Raw genomic sequence first — 24,255 nt, 5'->3', positions numbered from 1 at the left:
TTCCACTTCTGGCCCATTTGTTGCTGTTAATGAAACTCTTCCTTTCAATAGTCAGCCTTCCCTAAATCTAAAAGGTTGTGTGAATTGCCCACGGGTGATCTTAAACAGCAGATGCTTTTTACGCTTATTCAGGATAAAGACTATTCTCAGTAAAAAGAGCTCTCTCCCTCTCTGTATTTTTAAAAGAAAAAGTATGGAATGCAAAATTTTAAGGATTGAGGGAAACAGCTTAATATTCTAGTATGTACTCTGGTATGTTGAAAATATACTGGGTTAAAATTCAAATCTATGAAAAAACTTGAAAGTCTTAGAGGGGAAATGTTATCACAAAATATTTTTGAAACTTCAGAGAAATGCATTCAACTAACATACTGAGAATCAACTGGTTAGCTGCTTTTACATGTAGAATCTCATTTAAGAAGAGATAAAACAGCAACCACTTGGAAAACAATGTGCATTAACACTTCAGATTTGGCATTATTCTCAGCTATGCTTGACTTTTCCCTCCCAGATTTTAACTGTATGGCAAAACATTGTCTAAGAGCTCCTTTTAGATCTGTCCACCACTTCCTGTCCTTTAGATAGATAGCCCTTTTTACGGGTTTCTAGACATCTGACATATAATTGAGAAAGCTGCCAGAATTTGGACAAGTCTCCTGTATTCTCATATACACACGCTGGCTCTTTTTCTGACCTCAAAACACATAAACAATATCTCATATCCAAGTGGCTTCAGGATGGGGGCTGACGACCAGAAAGACCAAATGCATGATTAGAAGATGGGAATTTTCAGCCCTCTCCACCCCCATATCTGGGGAAGGGAAGGGGGCTTAAGATCAAGTTATAAAAACTCTTGGAAGTATGAGCTTCAGAGAGCTTCTGGGCTGGCAAACACTTAGATGTGCATGGAGAGTGGCATTCCCAGAGAGGGCATGGAAGCTCTGCACACTCCTTACACCCAGCTCTTCCATGTGGCTATTCCTGAGTTGTATCCTTTATAACAAACCAGTAAACTTTAGCATTTTCCTGAATTCTCGGAGTTATTCTAATGAATTATCAAACCTGGGCGAGGGTATGAAAACCCCAAAATTTGTAGCCAAGTCAGACAGAAGTGCAGGTGACTGGGATCTCGGACTTGCAATTGGCATCTGAAGTGAGAGAGGTTTTGTGAGATTGAGCCTTTAAGCCTCTGGAGTCTGAGGCTAACTCGAGGAAGTAAGTATCAGAATAGAACTGTGTTTTTGAAAACCCAGTTGGGGCTGGAGAATAAGAGAACTGGTATAGAAGAGAACCGCATATTCCACAAGTACAGGTTAGCCACTGATACATAAACACAGTCTATTGCGCAGCAAGAATACAGGCCTAGAATCCTTCTTAGTAAGCACAAAAATATCTTCTTACCCAAAACCAAGTCCCCTTCTACCCATTTCTCCTCTGCTTCCATTTCATCACAGGACTCCCATCCTCAACCTAGCCAGCCCCATCCCTCTTCCTCCTCCCAAGACAGAGGGATGGAATTTATTTTCTCTCTCTCTCCCTCTCTCTCTCTCTCTCTCTCTCACACACACACACACACACACACACAGGCAGACCATGACTCAATCATGCTAGAGAGCCCCCCCTCAATTAATTCTAGAGCTATCTTCGTTCATCTAATTTCTCTTCATTCACAGGATGAACCTGAGAAAGCCCAAATGGACCATAAACCAAGGAAGAAGGGCTCCAGGATTCCTGCTGATGGCATGACGGAGTCAAGGACATTGCTCTGTGCTGTCACACCACTGAAAGCACGCAGGCATGGAGCCAGGATGGAAGCAGATGGCCTGTCTCTAGAACAAACCCCCGGGGCCATGATTCTGAGCACCCAGAAGTCAGACAGGGAACCCACACAACCACACTAGGGCCAGGTATCTCAAACAGATGGAATTATCCCCTCACTCCTCTACTCTGTCCTCATTAGTGGAGGTGACCTCAGAGCTTCACACAACTGCCCAGGTTGCAATATGTCTCATACTAAGCAAGCCTCTGACAACTAGAGAATAGAAGCCCTGGTTACCAAGGCAGTGGCCTAGATTGCTGAATTCAAGCCCCAAGTGTGCGTCTCTGCCACTGAGGGCCACATAAAAGACACACAAAGGATGCTACAAATTTGGAAGGCTCAGCACTAATGGTGAAATTTTACAAACATATAAAAGCAATTGACTGTAAGCCATAGTATTAAGAAATTCTAATAAAGATCCAAACCAGATATTCAATGTCGGCACTCTGTAATTCATTTAAACTGGCGTTTTGCCAGGACCTGAAGCCCTAAAATTGAACCACAGAGTTATCTTCTCAGATCACCATCCAATCAACCAACCAATCAACCAACCAAGCACAGGTCCTTACCACCAGCAGCACACCCTGTGCTGGGCACAGGCACAACTGAGTCCCAAAATAAGTGCAAGGAGCCTATTCAGCATCCAGTTAAGGAGGCAAAAGCCACACTCAAAGCCCCTTGAGACCAGCTGAGTACTGAATCGGGGTGGGGGGAAAGCCCTACCACCGCCTCCATAGGACTGCCACCTCAAGGCCCACAAGGGCACAGAAAACCCTGCAGCTGGACTTCTGCTTTTAAAGGAGTCATTTCCTGTGTCACCAGCTTCCCTTTCTCAATGAGTTACTTCCTTTTTAAATTTGTTTTCGTATTTAGCAAAAGAAGAAACCTCTAGAAAAAATGATGCTTTATTTTTGAAAGCCAACTGATTTGTATTTTTAAAGGACCTTTATTATTGACTTAGAAGTAAGCTGGGAAGAGGAGGGAATGTAAATAATTCATCTAAGGTATGGGCTATGAGAGAGGTTAGGAAGCCAAAGAATAGACCACGCTCAGCGATTCCTCAGAAAAGAAAGGAAACAGCTGCTCTCAATGCTACCCAGGAACAAATGGGTCAGAGCCCAAAGATGACTTCCTAATGGGGCACTGATGCCCTTTGAGCCTAACACTATAGGATCTATGTTCTGCTATCTCCCAAGAAATAGGGAAATAGGTCCAAAAATCACTTTAATTGCCCTTTCAACTCAATCTTAGTTCATATTCCTTTGGTAACAAGGGCAATAATCTCTCCCCTCAAGCGCAACTCACAAAGGAGGAGCAAATCACAAATGTTAACTTCCTAAACCGTAGACAGTTGGGAGGCCAAGTAGGGGGGATCACTTGGGCCCAGGAGTTTGAGACCAGCCTGGACAACATAGGGAGACCCTGATTCTACAAAAAAATTAAAAATTAGCTGAGTACAGTGGTGTTTGCCTGCAGTCCTAGCTACTCAGGAGGTTGAGGCAGGAGGATCGCTTAAGCCTAGGAGGTTGAGGCTGCAGTGAGCTGTGATAGTACCACTACACTCCAGGCTGGACAAAAGAGTGAGACCCCATTTGAAAAATAAAAAATTGCAACAGGCGGGGCACACTGGCTCACGCCTGTAATCCCAGCACTTTGGGAGGCTGACGTGGGCAGATCACCTGAGGTCAGGAGTTTGAGACCAGGCTGGCCAACATGGCAAAATCCCATCTCTATTAAAAATACAAAAAATTAGCCAGGCATGGTGGCAGGTGCCTGTAATCCCAGCTACTTGGGAGGCTGAGGCAGGATAATTGCTTGAACCCAGGAGCGGAGGTTGCAGTGACCCAAGATGGCGCCACTGAACTCAGCCTGGGCGACAAGAGCGAAACTCCATCTCAAAAAAAAAAAAAAAAATGCAACAGTGGTAACAGTGGGCTATTCTTGACATTGAGTGTGAAAAACGCAAAGAAATTTAATGAAAATTTGTTCTAGAACAATTGTTTTCCTATAATTAAAAATTTAGAACAAATAAAATACTTCATACTTATACAGCCTTCAAAGCATTTCCATAAACATTACCTAACTTGATCCTCAAATCAACCCTGTGTAAAAGGCACGGTAGGGCTTATTAATTCCATTAAAAAATAAGAAAAGATACTATGAGTAACTGTAAGCTAACAAATCAGACAATTTGGATAAAATAGATCAGTTCCAAGAAAGACACAAACTACTGAAACCAACTTAAGAGGAAACAGAAAATCTGAATGAATCTAAAACAGGCAAAGAGATTAAACTGGTAAATTTAAAACTTCCCCCAAAGAAAAGACCTGGGCCAGACTGATGAATTCTACCAAACATTTAAAGAATTAATACCAATTGTTTGTAAACTTTTTCAAAAAATATTGAGGGAAGAAGCACTTTCCAACTCATTCCATCACGCCAATATTACTCTGGTGCCAAAACCAAACAAAGGCATCACAAGGGCGAAAAAAAACTACAGACCAGCATCTTTTATTGAATATAGATGCAAAAATCCTCAACAGAACACTAGTAAACCAAATCCAGCAACACATAAAAAGGATTATACACCACAAACAAACAGGATCTATCCCAGGAATGCAAGGTTGCTTTAACATCTGAAAATCAATTAATATAATACACAACAATCAACAGAACAGAGGACGAAACACACATGATCATCTCAATACACACAGAAAAAGCATTTGACAAAATCCAACACTCTTTTATAATAAAAACACTAGACAAACTAGGACTAGAAGAGAACCTCCTCAATAAAGGGCATTTATGAAAAACTCACAGCTGACGTCACACTTAATGATAGAAGACTGAATGTTTTCACCCTAAGGTCAAGAACAAGATAAAAATGTCAGCTCTTGCGACTTCTACTCAACATTGTTCTAGAAGTTCTAACCAAGGTAACTGGCAAGAAAAGAAATAAAAGGTATCCCTACTGGAAAGGAAGTAAAACTATCTCTATTTGCAGATGACATAATCTTGCATATAGAAAGTCCTAAGGAATCCACCAAAAAACTATAAATGAAACTAACAAGGCTGTAGGATGTAAGATCAATGTGTAAAAATCAATTGTATTTCTACACACTTGCAATGAAAATTCCAAAAAAAATTAAGAAAACGATTCCATTTATAACAGTATCAAAAATAAAATATTTAGCAAATAATTTAACAAAAGAAATATAAGATGTTGATGTAGTTCGGATATTTGTCCCCTGCAAATCTCATGTTAAAATTTGATTCCCAGTGTTGTAGGTGAGGCGTAGTGGGAGGTGTCTGGGTTATGGGGGTGGATCCCTCATGAACAGCTTGTTGCTGTCCTGAAGGTCATGAGTGAGTTCTCATTTTATTAGTACTCCTCAGATCTGATTATTAAAGAGCCCAGCACCTCCTTTTCTCTTTCTCTCTTTCTCCTTCTCCTCTCTCACCATATGACACACCTGCTCCCCCTTTGCCTTCTGCCATAATTGGAAGCTCCCTGATGCCCTCACCAGAAACAGATGCCTGTGCCATGCTTCTTCTACAGCCTATAGAACTGTGAGCCAAATAAACCTTTTTTCTTCAGAAATTACCCAGCCTCAGGTATTCCTTTACAGCAGTGGTCCCCAACCTTTTTGGCACCAGGGACCGGTTTCATGGAAGACAATTTTTCCATGGACCGGGGAGATGGGAGGTAGGGGTATGGTTTCGGGATAAAACTGTTCCAGCTCAGATCATTAGGCATTAGATTCTCATAAGGAGTGCAAAACCTAGATCCCCGGCATGTGCCTTTCACAACAGGTTTGCACTCCTATGAGAATCTAATGCCATCGCTGATCTGAGAGGAGGCGGAGCTCAGGCAGTAATGCTCCCTCACCCTGCTGCTCACCTCCTGTTGTGTGGCCCATTCCTAATAGGCCCAGGGGTTGGGGACCCCTGCTTTACAGCAATACAAAACAGACTGAGACAACTTATACTATAAAAACTGCAAGGCCAGGAGCAGTGGCTCACACCTGTAATCTTAGCACTTTGGGAGCAGCAGACAGGAGGATGACTTAAGCTCAGGAGTTAGAAACCAGCCTGGGCACCATAGGGAGACCCTCTCTCTACAAATAATTTAAAAATTACCCAGTCGTGGTAGCATGCGCCTGTGATTCCAGCTACTAGGGAGGCTGGGCAGGAAGACTGTCTAAGCCTGGGAGGTTGAGGCTGCAGTGGGCCATGCTTGCATCACTGCAATCCAGCTTGAGTGACAGAGCAAGACCATGTCTCAAAAAACAAACAAACAACAACAAAAAACAACATTGCTTGAAGCAATTAAAGAGAACCTAAATAAATGGAAGACACCCCATGTTCATGAATTGGAAGATTTAATATTGTTAAGACAGCAATACTTCCCAAATTTATTTACAGATTGAATACAATCCATATCAAAATCCCAGCTGCCTTCTTTGCAAAAATTAACAAACTGATTCTAAAATTCATATAGAAATGCAATGAGAATAGCTAAAACAATCTTGAAAAAATGATCAAATTTGGAGGCCTCATACTTCTTGATTTCAAAACTTACTACAAAGCTACAGTAATCAAGACAGTGTGGTGGTACCAGCATAACGAGAGACATATAGATCAGAGAAACAAAATTGAGAGTTTAGAAATCAATCCTTGTACCTATGGCCAACTGATTTTTGACAAGGGTGCAAAGTTAATTGAATGGGGAAAAGAATAGTCTTTTTGACAAATGGTGCTGGGACAACTGGATATCCACATGCAAAAGAATGAAGCTGGACTACTCCCTTACACCATATGCAGAAACTGACTCAAAATGGATCACAGATCTAAATGTAAGAGCTCAAACTATAAAACTGTTAAAACAAAGAAGTAAATCTTTGTGATTGTGGGTTAGGCAAAATCTTCTTATACATGACATCAAGGCATAAGAGACAAAACAAGTAAACTGAACGTTATCAAAATTAAAAACTTTTGCACTTCAAATGATACCATCAAGAAATGAAAAGACAATGGAAGAAAATATTCAGTCACATATCTAATAAGGAATTTGCATCTAGAATATATAACTTAGTGATAAAAAAGACAAATAACCTAATTAAAAAGTGGGGAAAGAATCTGAATAGACATTTCTCTAAAGAATATACACAAATACCCATAGCTACATGAAAAGTTGCTCAATATCATCAGCCATTAGGGAAACGCAAATGAAAACCAAATGCAAATCAAAACTACTCCACACCTACCGGGATGGCTATAACCAAACAGACAGACAATAAGAAGTGTTGGAGAGGATATGGAGAAATTGAAACCCTCAAATACTACTGGCAGAAATGTAAAATGGTGCAGCCACTTTGAAAACGTTTGGCAGTACCTCAAAATGTTTGACATAAAGTTACCATATGGCCTAGCAATTCTACTCCTAGGTATACACCCAAGAAATGAAAACATAAATCCATGAATGTGAATGTTCATAGCAGCATTATTCATCATAGCCAAAAGTGGAAATAACCCAAATGTCCGTCAACTGATAAACGGGTAAATACAGTGTATCAATAAAATGGGGTACTGTTCAACAATAAAAAAGGAATAAAGTCCTGATACTTGCTACAACATAGCTGAACCTTGAAAACATGATTAGTGAACTGATTCAGTCATACAAGACTACATATTCTACTATTCCACTTACATGAAATGTTTAGATAATCAAATCTATTGAGACACAAACTAGATCATCAGTTACCTAGGACTGGAGGTGGGAAGGAAGAGGAATGGAGTGTGACACCTAATGGGTATCGGGTTTCCTTTGGGGGTGATAAAATGTTCTAAAAATTAAATTGAGATACTAGTTGTACAACTCTGTCGATAAATTAAAAACTATTGTAAAGCTTTTAAATGGTGAATTGTATGACAGGTAAACTACATCTCAATAAAACTATTTTTAAAAAAGAACATGGAGGCTCAGACCCCAGGGAAATGGAGCAGGAGGAGTGTCCTGTGATTTCTAATAAAATGTTCAACTATATCACACAGATTTGCTCTGTTGTCCAGGCTGGAGTACAGTGGGGCGATTACGGCTCACTGGAGCCTCAACCTCCCAGACTCAAGTGATCCTCCCACCTTAGCCTCCTGAGCAGCTGGGACTAAAGGCACAAGCCATCATGCCCTGCTAATTTTTTGTTTGTTTGTTTTTGGTAGAGTCAGGGTCTCATTTTGTTGCCCAGGCTGGTCTCAAGCAATCCTCCTGCTTTGGCCTCCCAAAGTGCTGGGATTACAAGAGTGAACCAGTACACACATCCAAAGTACATGCTTTAAATAGTGTCTTATGTGTGTCACTTGGAGAGACACATGCTTGAGAGAGGTGGTAGGTCTCACCATCCCATCAGTTTGGGGTTTTAAATTCCTCTTGAGGAAGCCCACATGTGCTACATAAATTCTATTTACAGAAAGAGGTGAAAAAAATGACATCATCCCTCCTTTCCACAACAGATATAGCCAAGTATGGCATATGAAACATCCTAGAGTTATAATTGTCAAGCCCAAAAGGCTTTTTTTTACTTTGTGGGCAGGGGGATTTTTTAAATTCTAACTTTTAACATTTGACTTCTTCCTTTTAACATTTGACCTCCAGATTTGTGGGGGAATTTCTTCCCCCACAAATTCCCTATCTTTTGCTGCTAAAACTTCTTGGGATGCCAAAGGAGGCCAAGAGGTCTGGGAAACAGGACAGGGCTAGCTCCCTCCAGACTCAGAGCCCCAAAGGGGCCTTACTCTTTGTATCCCTGGAAGCAGAAACTGAGCGTCCAAGACAGAGCTGATGCCCAATCAATGCCCACTGCAGGGCAAGTGTCTGATACATAAAGGACCCCTCCTCACCTGATGATCTGTCACATACTGAGAAGGCCTAGCTAATCGTTTAGTGATGCCGCAGCTCAGCTCTAGGCTAACGGCTGGGGGATGGCTTGGCATAGCTCTTCCCTTGGCCCTTTGCCCTGAAGGTCCCACTCCTCCTTTCCGTGCCTTGGTCTTGCCCTCCCAGCCCTCCTCCCCCATGCTGAATCAAGGGCTTCAGGAGGGAAACAAGCGTGATTCTGGCACCAACCCTTTCTGCTCAAGTGGCCTGCCCTGAGGAGACTGTTAATCAGGTGTATATTAGCATTAATGCTAAAAGTCCAAAATTTGAGTCGTTTTTTTTTCCCAGTTTCATGTCTTTGGGTTCCCAGTCTCTCTGATTCCTCCAAAGTTGAAGTGTATTTTATATATGTTCGTTCACACTTAGTCATCAGCCTTAAAATGGAGAAGTACACAATTTATTGTCCAGGGTTGGAACAACCGTACAATAGGCCCTTTTCCAGGAATGCGAGATAGAATCTAAGGGTATGGGCTGCATAGCTCACATTTCCCCGACAACCACTGGGGCCCAGGCTCCCCGGAAGCATGGGAGAGGGGTGGGTCAGGGGGATTCTGAGTGGGTGAGTCAAGGCAGACCATCCTCTGAGGTACATCATAGTTTTAAGCTGTCTCACCAACCAAAGCAGAAAAATACACACACACGCACACACACACACACACACATACACACACACAGAGGCAGAACCCAGACAACAAACTACCTGTTTAAACCCCTTCCTTCCTAACCTCCAAAAAACCACCAAACAAAAACATTACCCAGAAGCCAAGGGAGGGCAAATTTCATTGCTTTTTTAAGAGACAGGGCACCAGCTACACTGCTATTCTCCTGAGATAAGCTTCTAACTCCTGAGAGAGGCTCCACCTAAAACCTAAGACTCTACAGGTAAAGAATAATCTGGAAAACCACTTGATAAACTGAAAAAAGCTTGTACTAAGGATGAAGAAAGCACTTCAAATTTCCAAAACAGCACTTTATGCTATTTTATTTAAAAAGACACCCAAGCCAGGTGTAGTGGTACATGCCTGTAGTCCTAGCTACTCGGGAGGCTGAGTCAGGAGGATCCCTTAAGCCTGGGAGTTGAGGCTGCAGTGAGCTATGATTGTACCACCACACTCCAGCCTGGGCAACACAGCAAGACCCTGTCTCTAAAAAAAAAAAAGAAGAAAAATAAAAAGAGACCCAAACTGTATCTCTGAAGGCCAAGATTATAAGGTAAGAGGATGGGACTTGCTTATCAGGAAGTGTCCACCCACCAGGAAGCCAAAGCCTCCTCCAGAGAAGCCAATCCAGCAATGAATGTGTCTTCTCTTCTCACTCATGAGATGCTCATGGGTTCTGGAACCATTTGGATTTGTTTGAGGTTATATTTTAGACAGAGTAGAAATCCCCTTCCACAGACAGAAATCATAGAAGGCTGTCCCCACAAAACTTCTCCCCCATCCCCAAGCTATTCTGGCAGGAAGAACAAGGGGGGAAAGAGCACGTGCTAACAGATGGGGCTCCTGTGCAGAGAGCTGGGATTGTGTAACTTCAATCTGTTGCTGCCAAACAACCATAATGTGCATCTCTTCAGAAATAATTACTGGAAAATTCAAAATACCAACTGCCTCTCTCACAAAGTAGCAACCACCCACACGGAGCTGAGAAGCTGATGCTGGATAAAGAAGAAGAGGGAGGAATGTTCAGCGAGAGAAGGGCCTCCAGACAGAGCAATCTCAGCCAGCATGCTGGGTGCATGAGACACATCCATGGCAGGACCACAAGCCAATAGGCGGCTATATAATTTCTTCGGCCAGTTCTGCTCCTGTTTAAGAAAGAGGGCAGCAGGAAGGAGTGGGGTTGGGAAGGGCACAGTGAAGAGACGCCAAAGGAAGAAAGCAATGGGAAAAGCTTTGCTATCCAAGAATGTATACCCTTGTATATCCTTTCATGCAAGTTTTTTAAAAAGTGGAAAAGGGCCTTGTGGTAGCCAGCCTCCAAGACGTCCCCCGTAAGTCTCACCTCCTGGTACACATGCCCTTGGACTGACCTGTGTAACCAAAAGGATACTGTGGAAATAAGTATGACTTTTGAGACTAAGTCACAGAAGACTCTGCAGTTTCTATCTTGCTTGCTCTTGGATCACTCACTCTGGGGCAGCCAGCTGCCATGTTGTGAGGATACTCAAGCAACCCAGCAGTGGTCCACATGGTGAGGACTGCAGCCTCCCACCAACAGCCAGCACTCACAGCCCAGGCAAATAAGTAAGCCGCCTTAGGAGAGGATTCTTGAGCCTCAGTCAAGTCTTTAAACAACCGCAGTCCCAGCCGACATCTTGACAGCATTCTCAAAAGTGACCTGAGCCACACCACCCAGCTCCCAAATTTCCCAACTACAAAGACTATGTGAGATGTTCATTGTTTTCAGTTTTGGAGTAATTTGTTATGCAGCCAGAGATCACCAACAAAGGCCTCTTAAAAACTCCTCTATCTACCATAAAACAGGCACAGAGCCCCAGGCAGCTGCACACACCTACACACACCTGCCTCTTCTCAACCATGCATGACTCAGGTGGAGACGGAATGCAAAGGCTAGTACTGAATTTGTCCACTCCTTTATTTTTCACTGATGAGCTGAAGCTAGGCATTGAGGAAGCAAAATGTTTTCAATCCCACTGCATTGCTTATCCAGTGATGATTTTTGCTTGACTATTAATTTATATCTAAATCATGCTGCAAGCTTCCAAACGTCTGATGTTTCAACTTCCTAAAATACATTTCATACTTCAGAACAATATGTGCCAAGTTCACACATGTGGAAGATGTATTTGCTGATTTTTTAAACTACTATCACTTGACAGGATACTTAAGACAATGCTTTCCCCCATGACACACCCTGCTCTGGCAACATTTTAAGACCCTTTATTTCCTCTGATATGTCTTCTCTTCAGATAGTGAACGAGAGAGGGATTCACAAATTTCCTGGAGAGAAAAGCTGTATAATATGTTTCAAAGAGCTCTGCATCTGCAATCTTAAAAGCTGAATTCAAAACCCAGGTTCACTACTAGCAGTAAAGGCTCTGGCCTCAATTTCCCCATCTGTGAAATGGAAATCACTTGTGTCCTATCTCGCAGAATCATGGTCATAAAAATCAAATAAGATGCTGCAAACAAAGATTACCTGTTCCCAACACATCTAATAAATAAATACGGCTGAAACAGCTGGTGATCTGCTAGGTGGGAACATTGTAATGGGAAAGCTGGAGATCAATCATTTATTGTCATATTTCCAGCAATGATATAAGAAAGAGGGTCCTCGACTGGCTAGGAGAGTATCTGCATCTGCCAAACAGAATGTCAAAATACATTTTTCATTTGTGAATTAATAAAACACTCCATGCCATTATTATTATTCCCTTGTGAGTTTGGCCATCATCAATCTAAACCCTGGGGATCTAATCATGTTTGTTTGAACTCATAAAATTAGGTCATGTACATGCAAAGGTGAGGGCGAGATCTTGAACTCACAAGCAGCAAAGCCTTTCTAAGCCCAGATTTAATAGTCACCAGGCAATTTAGCAACCTTAGTTATGAAATCTCCACTGAGAGGGTTGTTTTGGGTGGATAAACCATGATCTCCTATCTCTACTCTGGATTTAGGAGAGTGTGACAAAATGGTTTATACCCTCCAAGATTTCCTCTGGGCAGTATAACTGGTAACCTGAAAAAGACACTGCAACTGCTCTTTCATTTAAATGTTTAAATGGCTTTAGGCCACATCCATTTTGTAGGTGGGACATTACATGGCAGCAATATAATTTTAGAAGGATTGCCGGCTCCCAAAACACATACACAGGTAGAAAGTGTCTCTGCCACCCACAAGTACCAAAGTAAGTTCTATTGCTTTATTCGATGCTTGGGTAAGCCCAAAATGGGGGAGTGCAAGGTCTTGATTTTATCACTCATCTTAAAAGAAAAACTGTGATTTGATAGTTACTAAAATCTTTCCTTTCTGCAGGTAGACTTTGCTTCCCTGCCCTGGAGTTTTTTATTCAGACACTGTTGCTCCTCTGTGGTTCTGCACTCTCGCAAGTTTCTGCTGGAAAAACTACACTTTTTTTCCCCAGGAAGACATTCCCCTTGGGTAAGGCACCATATAGAAGCAGAGGGGCTTCCTAGGGGCACATTTACATTGTGATAGAGCAACAACAACAAAAAAACACGACTCTGATCTCATTTATTAGCTGGTTGGAATCTCCAACTTCAGAGCTAAAAATACATGAAAAAACAAAGTAGCTATATCATGCTGCTAAGATTTTCAAGCTTTAAATACCTTAAAATGGAATTATATAGTACAAAAAAATCAAACTGTGGAAGAGGCAATCACAGCAAAACATTAAAAATTAAAAATTAAATTAAAAGCATTAACCTGCCATGCTGTCGAAGGAGCCACATGGGTTGGACTGCTGGACTAGGTAATATGAAAGGTCCTAATTAGTCCCATTATTTCTAGGAAACTCTAATAAAGCATTCCGTTGTTGGAGCAGGGAAAGGATGTTAAACTAAATCCCTAGGAGGATATACTTGTAGACTTGAATGGAACACTTCAATATGTACCTAATGAAAATTTTTCACATAGTATGTGATTAAACATATAACCCAAAGCTTTAGAATAAAAAATCAAAGGCTCTGATTTCAACAAGGTTTCCATTCTGTGTTTTCTATAGCGCGCACACACACACACACACGCAGAGTCTAAAACATTCTAAAAATACACCACATCAACCTTTTAAGGGATCTGCACAGTCAACTTACAAATTCTCATACACCCGAAGTTACACTGAAGACATTTAATGGGTTGGGTGAGGCTAGTTCATGCCTGTAACCTCAACACTTTGGGAGGCCAAGGTGGGAGGATCACTTGACCCCAGGAGTTTGAGACCAGCCTGGACAACATAGTGAAACCCCATCACTATTTTTTTTAAAAAAATTTAAGAAAATAGCTTTTAAAATAGAAGGTAATCCCCTCTCCCTCCCCCTCCCCCTCCCCCTCCCTCTCCCCTTTCTTCGGTCTCCCTCTACTTCTTTCTGTTGCCGAGGCTGGACTGTACTGCCGTGATCTCAGCTCGATGCAACCTCCCTGCCCCGGGGTCCCGTGATTCTCCTGCCTCGGCCTGCCGAGTGCCTGGGATTGCAGGCGTGCGCCGCCATGCCTGACTGGTTTTCGTGTTTTTGGTGGAGACGGGGTTTCGCCATGTTGACTGCGCTGGTCTCCAGCTCCTGGCCTCGAGTGAGCTGCCTGCCTCGGCCTCCCGAAGTGCTGGGATTGCAGACGGAGTCTCGCTTACTCAATGCTCAATGTTGCCCAGGCTGGAGTGTATGGCCTGATCTTGACTCCCTACAACCTCCACCTCCCAGCCGCCTGCCTTGGCCTCCCAAAGTGCTAAGATTACAGCCTCTGCCCGGCCGCCACCCCGTCTGGGAAGTGAGGAGCGCCTCCGCCCGGCCGCCCCGTGTGGGATGTGAGGAGCGCCGCTGCCCGGCCGCCACCCGTCTGGGAGGAAGTGAAGAGCGCCTCTGCCCGGCCGCCCCGTCTGGGAAGTGAGGAGCGCCTCTGCCCGGCCGCCCCATCTGGGAAGTGAGGAACGCCTCTGCCCAGCCGCCCCATCTGGGAGGGGAAATTCTTCTGCCTTGGGATGCTGTTGATCTATGGCCTTGCCCCCAGCCCCCTGCTCTCTGAAACATGTGCTGTGTCAACTCAGGGTTAAATGGATTAAGGGCGGTGCAAGATGTGCGTTGTTAAACAGATGCTTGGAGGCAGCATGCTCCTTAAGAGTCATCACCACTCCCTAATCTCAAGTACCCAGGGACACAAACACTGCGGCTGCAGGGACCTCTGCCTAGGAAAACCAGAGACCTTTGTTCATGTGTTTATCTGCTGACCTTCTCTCCACTATTATCCTATGACCCTGCCACATCCCCCTCTCCGAGAAACACCCAAGAATGATCAATAAATACTTAAAAAATACTTAAAAATACTTAATACTTAAAAAAAACCATTTAAACCAGATCAGAAACAATAAAATAAAATAAAATAAAATAGAAGGTAATCTTTAAAAAAAAAATTTAAGAAAATAAAATGTTAAAAAAAATTTAATGGGCAAAAGTTAAAAGTCTATGTGTTTGTACTTCTATTAAATGATTCCAATATTCTCCCCATTCTTCCCTAATTTCCTTTTTAAATAATTTTTATTCCTCCTTAGATCTTTGAATCAATTGAAAATCAAGTTCACTGCAGACCAATTACATCACTTCCCCTTTGCAAAGATGACAAATAGCCAGGCCACATCAGGCTCTCCCCTGGGCCTTCCCTGAATATGCAGGCCTAGACTAATGGCACCTCACGCCCACAGTTCATTTGTTCAGCAGGTATAACCTTGCCACCTTTTCATTCTTAAAGCCGTTATCCCAAATTACTTAAACTCTGTATTTTTACTGAAATTGTAATAAGTATAGATATAGGTTGACATTTTTTTTCTGTACAAGATAGTAAATATGTTAGACTTTTGCCAGACATTTGGTCTGTGTTCCAAGTACTCAACCCAGCTATTGTAGAGCAAAAGCAGCCATAGACAATACATAAATGAATGAGTATGGCTGTATTCCAATAACTTTATTTATGGGGATGACAGTGGTGGTTCAAACCTGAAATCCCAGCACTTTGGGAGGCTGAGGTGGGAGGATCACTTACTTGAGCCCTGGAGCTCAAGACCAGCCTGGGCAACACAGCAAGACCCCATATCTACCAAAATATATATTTCATATATATAATGATGGGCCCTGAAATTTTGTTTTTTTTTTTAAGAACTACTTTATTGAGATGTAATTCACAAACCATACAGTCCACCTTTTAAAATATATGATGCAATGGTTTTTAGTAAATTCACATAATCGTGTGACCATTGATGGGCTCTGAAATTTGGATTTCACATTATTTTCACACATCACCATTAAACCATCAAAAAATGTAAAACTCATTCTTCTGCTCAGGGCCATGCAAAAAAATGGGACAGGCAGGGCTTGGTTTATGAGTCACTACCAAAATTGTGTCAACAAACAACCTGGCATTCCCTCACAGGCCTGAGGCAGTAAATATCTGTGCACAGATCCCATTATCTCTTTCCTTCTATTCTGGGGAAAATTCCAGAGAACTACAGTTTGTCTTTGAAATACCTAGGCATTTAATTAACATATCAAACTGGAGAGGTTTAACGAGTTGTTCCAAGGGTGATGTGAGAGCTTCCACAATAAGATTCTCTTTCTCAGAGAGAGGTAACAATCTGTAGATAAACGTGTGTGTGTTTGGGGAAGGGGGGCTATGTTGGTGAAGGAGAAACTCAAGGGGCAGAGGGCACCCACTGCAGTTTTTGTGACTGAAACAGCTACACAAAGCCACAACCCCTAAGTCCTCCATAAACACACACATGCAAACACAAAAGCCAGGCATGGTAGCTCACGCCTGTAATCCCAGAAGTTTGGGAGGGTGAGGCAGGAGAATCCCTTTAGGTCAGGACTTCGAGATCAGCCTAGGCAACATAGCAAGATCCTGTCTCTACAAAAAATTAAAAAATTGGCCAGGCGCGGTGGCTCACGCCTGTAATCCCAGCACTTTGGAAGGCCGAGGCGGGCGGATCACAAGGTCAGGAGATCGAGACCATCCTGGCTAACACGGTGAAACTCCGTCTCCACTAAAAATACAAAAAATTAGCCGGGCGTAGTGGCGGGCGCCTGTGGTCCTAGCTACTTGGGAGGCTGAGGCAGAAGAATGGCGTGAACCCAGGAGGCGGAGCTTGCGGTGAGCTGAGATCTCACCACTGCACTCCAGCCTGGGCAACAGAGCGAGACTCTGTCTCAAAAAATAAAACAAAACAAAACAAAAAATTAGTCAGGCACGGTAGGGTGTGCCTATAGTCCCAGCTACTCAGGAGGCTGAGGCAGGAGGATCACTTGAGCTCAGGAGTTGGAGGCTGCAGTGAGCCATGATCATACTACTGCACTCCAGTCTAGACAGGGATCCTGTCTCAAAACAAAACAAAACAGAGGATGAACTAGAGATTGTACCTCCTCAAAAGTCCATTCCTAGGGGATGTTTCTTCACCAATCTATTTCCCAGCAAAGAGAAAGACCACCACAACAGCAGGAGCATTAAACACCTTTAGAGGGAGAAAACAGACAGACAGCAAATACAGACCAGCCCAAGCTCTACAGCTACCCGTCTGGTTATTTCCAGGAAATCTCTTTAGCTAGAGTTTTATTTTACCAGTAAGCCTAAAACCTGCTTCTATATGTGGCTTCAAAAAAAATCTACAACCTTATCCACCACTTAACTCCTGGCATACAACTCTTAGGAAGAGTCATTATAGAGTTTAGATACTGCAAGTTCCTAAAGCAGTTCCAGTATAAGAAAAGTCATTTCAAAATAGTCTTAGATTTTTCCCTGAGTTCAAAGAATTATACGGAAGGCAGCACAGGAGCCATGGGTATGGTATACGTAGCCTACACGTTTGAGGGCCATTATGTACCAGGAAGCCAGAATCTTTACATATTTCAACTCCAACTCCTGACTAACTCCTCATAAATCATTCCCCCAGAATGATTTAGTCTTATATAATTTATAACTGCTGTCCAACCATGTCTTGGAACCACAAAAGTATGAAAGACTATCTTTACCAGGAACAAAACAATCAATAATTTTGGGAGAAAGAGAACTTATCCAGTCCCAGAAATTAAACTTCAATATGAAATGACTCTGAAGGGCTTTCTACCCACTGAAATCCCCTCCAGTCAGACCTGTGCTCTGGCTGTCTTTGCACATTTGCTGTGTATGTGTGACAACGCCATCAGCAGTGCTCTGGACTAGCTCCGGATGTTGCACACAAGGACCCTGGAAGTCAGGGTACGACCAGGTTGATGAGCAATCATCCTATTGTTTAAAGACCCTAAACTGAAAGCCTTCATAACATGCAAGGGTTGTTTCCTGGACTGGACACTCCTCCACCCCTACAATTACAGTCTGCATTCATAAACTACCCCACAGAGCTTTCACGATCCATAAACATTTAAAAGTTTTCCTTTTAGAGAGAATGAAAAAGAATGTGAGAGTCACTGGTACAGGAAGGACCAAACAATTGGGTCTCTGTGGTTTTGGGGGCCTAGGTCATCCAGGCCTCTATTCAACTGGCAAAGAATCTGGTGGGATGAATCAGTCTAGCAGCTGAGAAAATGATGAGGAAGGGCCGCCCAAGCTGTCGGCAATTCAAAAAGGCTTTCAAACAGCTCTTAATATGTGTCTTATGAGCTTTATTTAAATTTGATGGAAAGGCCACCAAATAGTTCTTTCAAGCTTCAAAATCTCCCTTCTGATCTGCCAATCTTTACAGAAGAAAAGGGAAGCTATGAGGAACAAGTGTTATCTTCATCACTGAGAGTGCTACACGGCTATGCATCGCACACAAATTCTCCAGTATATAAGCTTGCCTATTCTCATGCTGTCCCTGCCTAGAACAATGGCAAAATGCAGCCTAGGGCAAGTTGAGGGTATTGCTGAATTCTCAGCTGGGTAAGCACAGCATGGAGCTATCAATTTAAAGCAAAACCAAATCAGCTTTTTGCTGACGTCATTTTACCATTAATTCCAGCTCCATCATGCAGTCTATTACCAGAGTAACTTGACTTCCCTAGGCAACCTACGAAGAAGTTGCTAAGCAATAAAAATACTTACTAGGGAGAGGAGAAAGTCACAATCAGTGCAAAATTTAGGTAGCTAGATAACTGAAAGCTGGCGCTGCCACTTCAGGGTGACAGTGTCAGATACTGGAACAGAGAAACCACATAAAAAGGACTTCCATCCTAGAGTCCTTTCTCCACACAGCAGCTCAGGGAGCCTTTTACAAAAGAAGCTGAAGCACAATCCCTCTGCTCAAAGCCCTCTGTTGTGGGCTGAATTATGTCTCTCAAAATGATATGTTAAAGTCTCAACTCCTAGTACCTATGAATGTGACCTTATCTAGAAATAGTATCTCTGAAGATGTTACCAAGTTAAGATGAGGTCAAACTGAATTAGGGTGGGCCCTGACTTCAACAACTGGTGTCCTCATAGGAAGGGCACGGTAAGACAGATACGTAGGGAGAAGATGGCCATGTGTTGAGGCAGAGACTGGAGTTCTGCTGCCACGAGCCAAAGAACACAAAGGATTGCAGACACCCAGCAGAGGCTAGAAGAGGCGAGGACAGACTTCCTGGAGCCTTCAGAAGAGCAAGGCCCTGCCAACACCTTGACTTCAGACTTCTGGTTCTGATTTCAATTATCCAGGACTGTGAGAGAATAATTCCTGTTATTGTAAGCTGCTAAGTTACTCTGTTATGGCAGCCCTTGGAAATGCATATGCCCTCCAGTGGCTTTCCACCTTACTCAGAAAGAAAACCAAATCCTCACTGCAGCAGCATCTGGACCTCCTCTGACCACGCTGACTTCAGCTCCTCCTGCTCTCTGAGTAGTCAGTCCACACTGACCTCCTGGCTGGTCCTCAAACTGTACCATGAACCCTCCACCTTAGGGCCTCACCTGCAGCAGGCTGGTGCTGTCAGACCTTTGCAGATGCCACTCCTTCTGCTGGAAGGGTTCCTACCTCAGGAACCTCCAAGGCCTGCTCCCCAAATCTGCCTTCAAGTCTCTGTTCAAATCACCTAATCATGAATGCTCCCACTAACTCCCCTTCAGCCTTCCCTATCCCCACCCCATATTCCCTATTCTCTCTTCCCCGCTTTATTTTTCTCCACGGTGCTTCACACAAGCTGACACAGATATTTTGCTTAACCCTTCACAGGTTCTCCATTCACAATGTTAGCTCGAGAGAGCAGGACTTCACTGCTGAATCACAGTGCACTCTATTTAGTGAATAAGCATATGAATTCTGTTGGGACAGGTGAAATTTTATTCTGAACCGGCTGTGTGACAAAAAAGGTTTCTACTAATTAAGTGAGACAGCGGAAGCTCCTGCAGATGAAGGGCTGGGCTCTGAGGGGCTGGGAGGGAATCCATGTGCTAGGTTTTTCTAAGTAGACTGAAGGGCTCTCACCACATCCCTGCATGGAAGTGGGCGAGGTGAATGATTCTGAAAAAGCCTCTTAAGAACCCTCCCTATCAAAAATTAAGTCAAGTCTTACCTGTAATTTTTGTCTCCAGCCACACCCCAGTAGAAAGCAACTTAGCCTGAGGAATTTGTGAAGTCAAATATAAACATGATCTTCCTACTTCATTACTATACATTTTTTTTTAGGGGCTGAGAAAGGCCTAGTAGGAATGTTTGATAATGATAATCTTATACTGCAAATGCACAAACCCTACTCAGAGGAGAAAGCCTCGATCACCACACCCCTAAAAATATATAAGCCAGGAGATTTCAAACAGCTCTTTCTTGGTCAAACCCTCTTAAATGGTCCTAAATTTACACTTTTTTCCTGCCTTCATTGATATTTTTCAAAACTTTTAAAACAAAACAGGCAAGAAAAATACAAGTTTTTCTTTACCTTGGCTTTTGGCCCCAGGTCCTGCCAATCCGAGTGATGGATCACAGGACTCCTTGAAAGGTGATCGGATCGGGGTTTCAGCTTCAGGGGTCTCAAAATTACCTTCAGAATCCGAGCTGCCAAGGAGGAAAAATGAGGAATTACCACTTTCAACGGTATTTCTGACACCCTTTGAAATCTACATATTCACAAAGGCTAAAAATCCAGCACGTCTGTCTAACTTCACAACCAACCGGTCCTCAGCAGGGTCTGACCTGCGGGAGGCAACTGCGGTCTCTGAGCAGTGCCCTCCTTGGGTTTCTCAGGCTGGCATCCTGTCTCTCTGAAAGCTCCTCCATTCCCTGGAGCTTTTCTCCAGCACCATTTATTTTCGAGGTCATCCTTCCCTCAGACACCTGAAAAATGCGCTTTTCCAACAGACTCCTTTTGTCACAAGAGCCCTTTCCCAGAGGCTTTAACAATTAATACTGGTCCCACCCCCGAGTTAGGCCGATGCTAGGCATTCCTCTTTGCTCGGTAGGCCTCTACCTGCTGGAACTCCCTGGGCCCGAGGCTAAGAATGCTGTCACCTGCCTTCCGCAATCACGCGGATGACAGCCCGGCAGAGACTACCATTTCCCAGCAGCTGCCAGGGGCCTGTCATCACGCGACCTTCTTCACCGCGGCTGCGTTATGGGTACACGGTAGGGCCCCAGGAAGGGCCGGGGAGCGACTTCTTCCCCACGGGGGGGCCCTAAGCTGCACTGGGTGAGATCAGTGACGTTGCTCCTGTGTGGAGGGGAGGGGGCTGGGGGTCGAAGCTTAGAGAAAGTGACCGAGGCCGGCGGGGATGCGGAGAGACTGCAGATTCTGGGTTGGGTTCGGAACGCTCCTAGCGAAACGGGGGCCAGAAAACCCACAGGAGGACAGAAGATCCTGAACTTTCGGACGCACACGGGGACCCGGCTCCGGGCAGGGACGCGGCACGGCCGTGAGGACGGTTTCGCGGGTGGCGACCACACACACGCACACAGAGGGAGCCGCAGATGGATGGAGGCAAGCGCGTCTGCATCTCAGCGGGGACTCCGTGTACTTGCCTGAAACTCAAGGACTTGGTCTCGGCTTGCGAGTCCTCCTCCTCGGGGTCGCCCTCGGGCCCGCCGGCCTCGTCCTCGCCGGCGGCCCCGCCGCGTACCGCAGACCACGTCCATTTCGCCCACTGCACGGGGGACAGGATCTGCCACGGGCTGAACGCCATGAGCGCGGGTCCTCCGGCTCCAGCTCCTAGGGGCAGGGGAATGGGTGGGGAGAGCCTTTTTCCCTTTCAAAATGGAGGGAACCGATGACAGGCGCCAGCAAGCGTTTCCAGCGGAGGCGCGGATGTGGTTAAACGAGCGCCGTCGGGGGCCCTGGTGGAGCGCCTCCTCTCGCCGGCGGCCGGCGCCCCGTCCTCCTCGGCCTCCTCCCCTCACGGTGCGGCCGCAGCGGGCCCCGCGCCGGGCTCCACTCTCCGGGAAGACGCCCGTCCTGTGGCCTCCTCAGGCCCCCGGCCCGCGGCGCCCGGCGGCTAGACCTCTGCTGCTCCGGCTCCCGGCTCGCGGACTCCCGCCTCCCGGCCGGCGGGGCGCGCATCAGCTGCCGCCAGAGCCGCGCCCCAGAAGCCGCCCCCTCGGACCGTACTACTCGCGCGCGCGCGCGGGGGCGGCGGCGGCGCCGGGGCTTTGAAGTCGGCCGCGCGCCCGCCGGATCCCCCCGCCGCGGCGTCACGCTGGTTGCGGCCCGACTGAGGGCCGGGGCTTCCCGGCTGCGCCGGGAGACCAGGTCAACCCCCTACAGCTCCGCCGGCGTCCGAAGCAGAGGAGGACCGTTTTCTGAGCCGGAGCACGCCGCGCTCTTCCTCTTTCCTTATTCCTTTTTAAAATTTTTTAAACGTTTTCATCTTGCCACTGTGACTTCACGGCGATGGTGATATTGGACTGCACACAAGCCCCTTGTTACCAAAAAAAAAAAAAAAAAAAAAAAACAAACAAAACTTCGCGGCCGCTGTGGACTGTTGTTTTCCCCTCCCTAACCCTGGCAGCGTGGGGGATTTCAGCCTGTTCATCTCCATCCCGGGATTTGAAAATCCCTCGGCAAAGCCACAAGAGTGACCGAGGACTGGAATTTAAGATGCCCTCCCCCTCCCCAAACCGCACTCGGGGAGGCTTCCCAAGTGCCCAGGTCTTGTCTTAGGTAAAGGGTGCTAAATTCCCTGTGAGATTACAGCCTGATGGGTTTCCCATTCTCCATATTTATTTATTTAAAATACGGACAGGCGTCTCGATATGTTGCCCAGGCTGGTCTTGAACTCTTGGCCACAAGCGAACCTCCCGCCTCTGCCTCCCAAAATGCTAGGATTCCAGGCCTGACACCGCGCCTGACCCCATTCTCGTTTTTGAGATTTTCTTTTCATAACTTCTAAGTCTTTGATTTCTGACTTCTTTCGCTGCTTCAGTAACAAGCCAAGAGGCCTGGTGACATCTTTAGGTTTGAAGGCAATGGGAAATAGCTGATGTTCTCCATTTCCCATGGAGGGATTTCATGTAGGGATTGTTCCTCTCAAAACCACCAATGCACCTTCTTCCAAGTGAATCGATTGCCTCAAACACCAGGCTTAATGATCTCCTTGCCCGGATAAGGTGTTCCAGGTGGTACTGTAATTTCCGAGTTGCGGTGCATCAGTGAGGTGCCTGCAGGTTCCCACAGAGACAGCAGCTCCAAAATGTGCACGTTGAAACTTGCAAGAGACTAACCGTTGCCTCTGAAAGCAGTTGGCATGTATATTCATCGTGACTGTTTTACACATTTGATAACAAAAACAGGAGCAAAATACAAGATAAGGCTTAGCAGGGTAGTTTTACCAAAACCGAAGGGCAGGAGTTAGCCTGAAGTCTAGAGAAAAGAAAGGGGTGGGGTGTCAGGATGCTTTCGAATTCATCCTGGCTTCTTCCCAGAAATAAACTGTCATGAGTGTTCTAGCGACTATAAAGAAGTGAACTAGGCAGGAGGTCCATATGAAATATATCACACCACTTATCTAACTGTTGTAGTTTTAGGTTTATGCTCACCCAGTAAAACTTCAGGTTCTACAGTCCCCCAGGCTCCTGGATTTGACACAGGGTTCTGTTGCTGGGAAATAATATTACCCAGCAAATCAGTAACCAGCATACACTAGGACCTGTTCTTCCTCCTGAATAGGTCTCTCATCTTTTCATTCCTTTGCATCCCTGTGGTGACTGACATAGTTCCCGCACTCCCCATCTTTCATGATGTACTGTAAATAACTCCCACCTGGTTTTACCTCTGAAGGCTTTCTTGCCCGAGGTCACCCCTGCCTGGCTGATCAGTGACTCGTGCTCTAATCTTGCGGTTCCCATTCCCCTCTATGCCCATCCTTTTGTATTCCTAACCACAGTGAGTAGAGAACTCGTTGTCAATCTTTAATATGCCCAAGAATCATCCGCCAGCCTTCTTAAAAAAAAAAATCCAAATTGCCAGCAGAGTCTGGAAATCTGTGTGTTCACTAAGTGTCCTGGGGAACTGTTATCACAGGGTAAATTTGGGAAACAGTGCCTAGCTTGAACCAACTGCTTACTGCTTCGGGAACAGTCTCCCTTTGCCTGCAGCAGAGGGAGCTTTGCACATTCCTGGAACACACCTCCTCCCCCACCCCAGCCCACCCCAAGTTCCCAGGCTTTGGCTGCCCTAACGTCCTTCAGCACTTAGCTCAAGTGTCTACAGGGGGAAGCAGGCTGATTGTCCTTCCTTTCTATCATTTCTATACCCCGAACATCCATAAAGAACACTTCCTGTGGCCTTAGATCTGAAAGTGAAAGACAGCATTCTTAATAGTTACACAGGGACTACAGGCATAAATCAGGACTGTCTCCAGAAGACCAGGATGTAAGGCCATTCTA

The 24,255-nt window shown here is 44.9% G+C and overlaps 1 protein-coding gene across 20 annotated transcripts in view; it reads right to left on the bottom strand.

Moving 5' to 3' along the window:
• TACC1 (transforming acidic coiled-coil containing protein 1) overlaps positions 1–24,255 on the bottom strand; it is a 125,828-nt gene that overhangs the window by 44,747 nt on the left and 56,826 nt on the right. For 8 of the 20 annotated variants that reach the window (XM_063668664.1, XM_063668660.1, XM_063668663.1 and 5 more), the window contains exon 2: positions 20,321–20,436. The exons of 2 other annotated variants lie outside the window; for them this stretch is intronic. Coding sequence is in view for 17 of the 18 variants with exons in the window: in XM_063668660.1 (XP_063524730.1) it covers positions 20,321–20,436 (116 nt within the window). In the remaining variant the exon portion in view is untranslated. Of the gene's footprint in view, positions 1–20,320; positions 20,437–21,396; positions 21,933–24,255 lie in introns of those variants that run through there. 10 more of the 20 variants (XM_063668650.1, XM_063668654.1, XM_063668655.1 and 7 more) reach the window with 5 other exon arrangements.

The sequence above is a fragment of the Pongo pygmaeus genome, chromosome 7 (genome assembly GCF_028885625.2).
Source record: "Pongo pygmaeus isolate AG05252 chromosome 7, NHGRI_mPonPyg2-v2.0_pri, whole genome shotgun sequence".
In the NCBI taxonomy this organism is placed as follows: domain Eukaryota; kingdom Metazoa; phylum Chordata; class Mammalia; order Primates; family Hominidae; genus Pongo; species Pongo pygmaeus.
The sequence above is the reverse complement of the archived record's forward strand: the minus strand, read 5'-3'. Positions and strand labels throughout refer to the sequence as shown.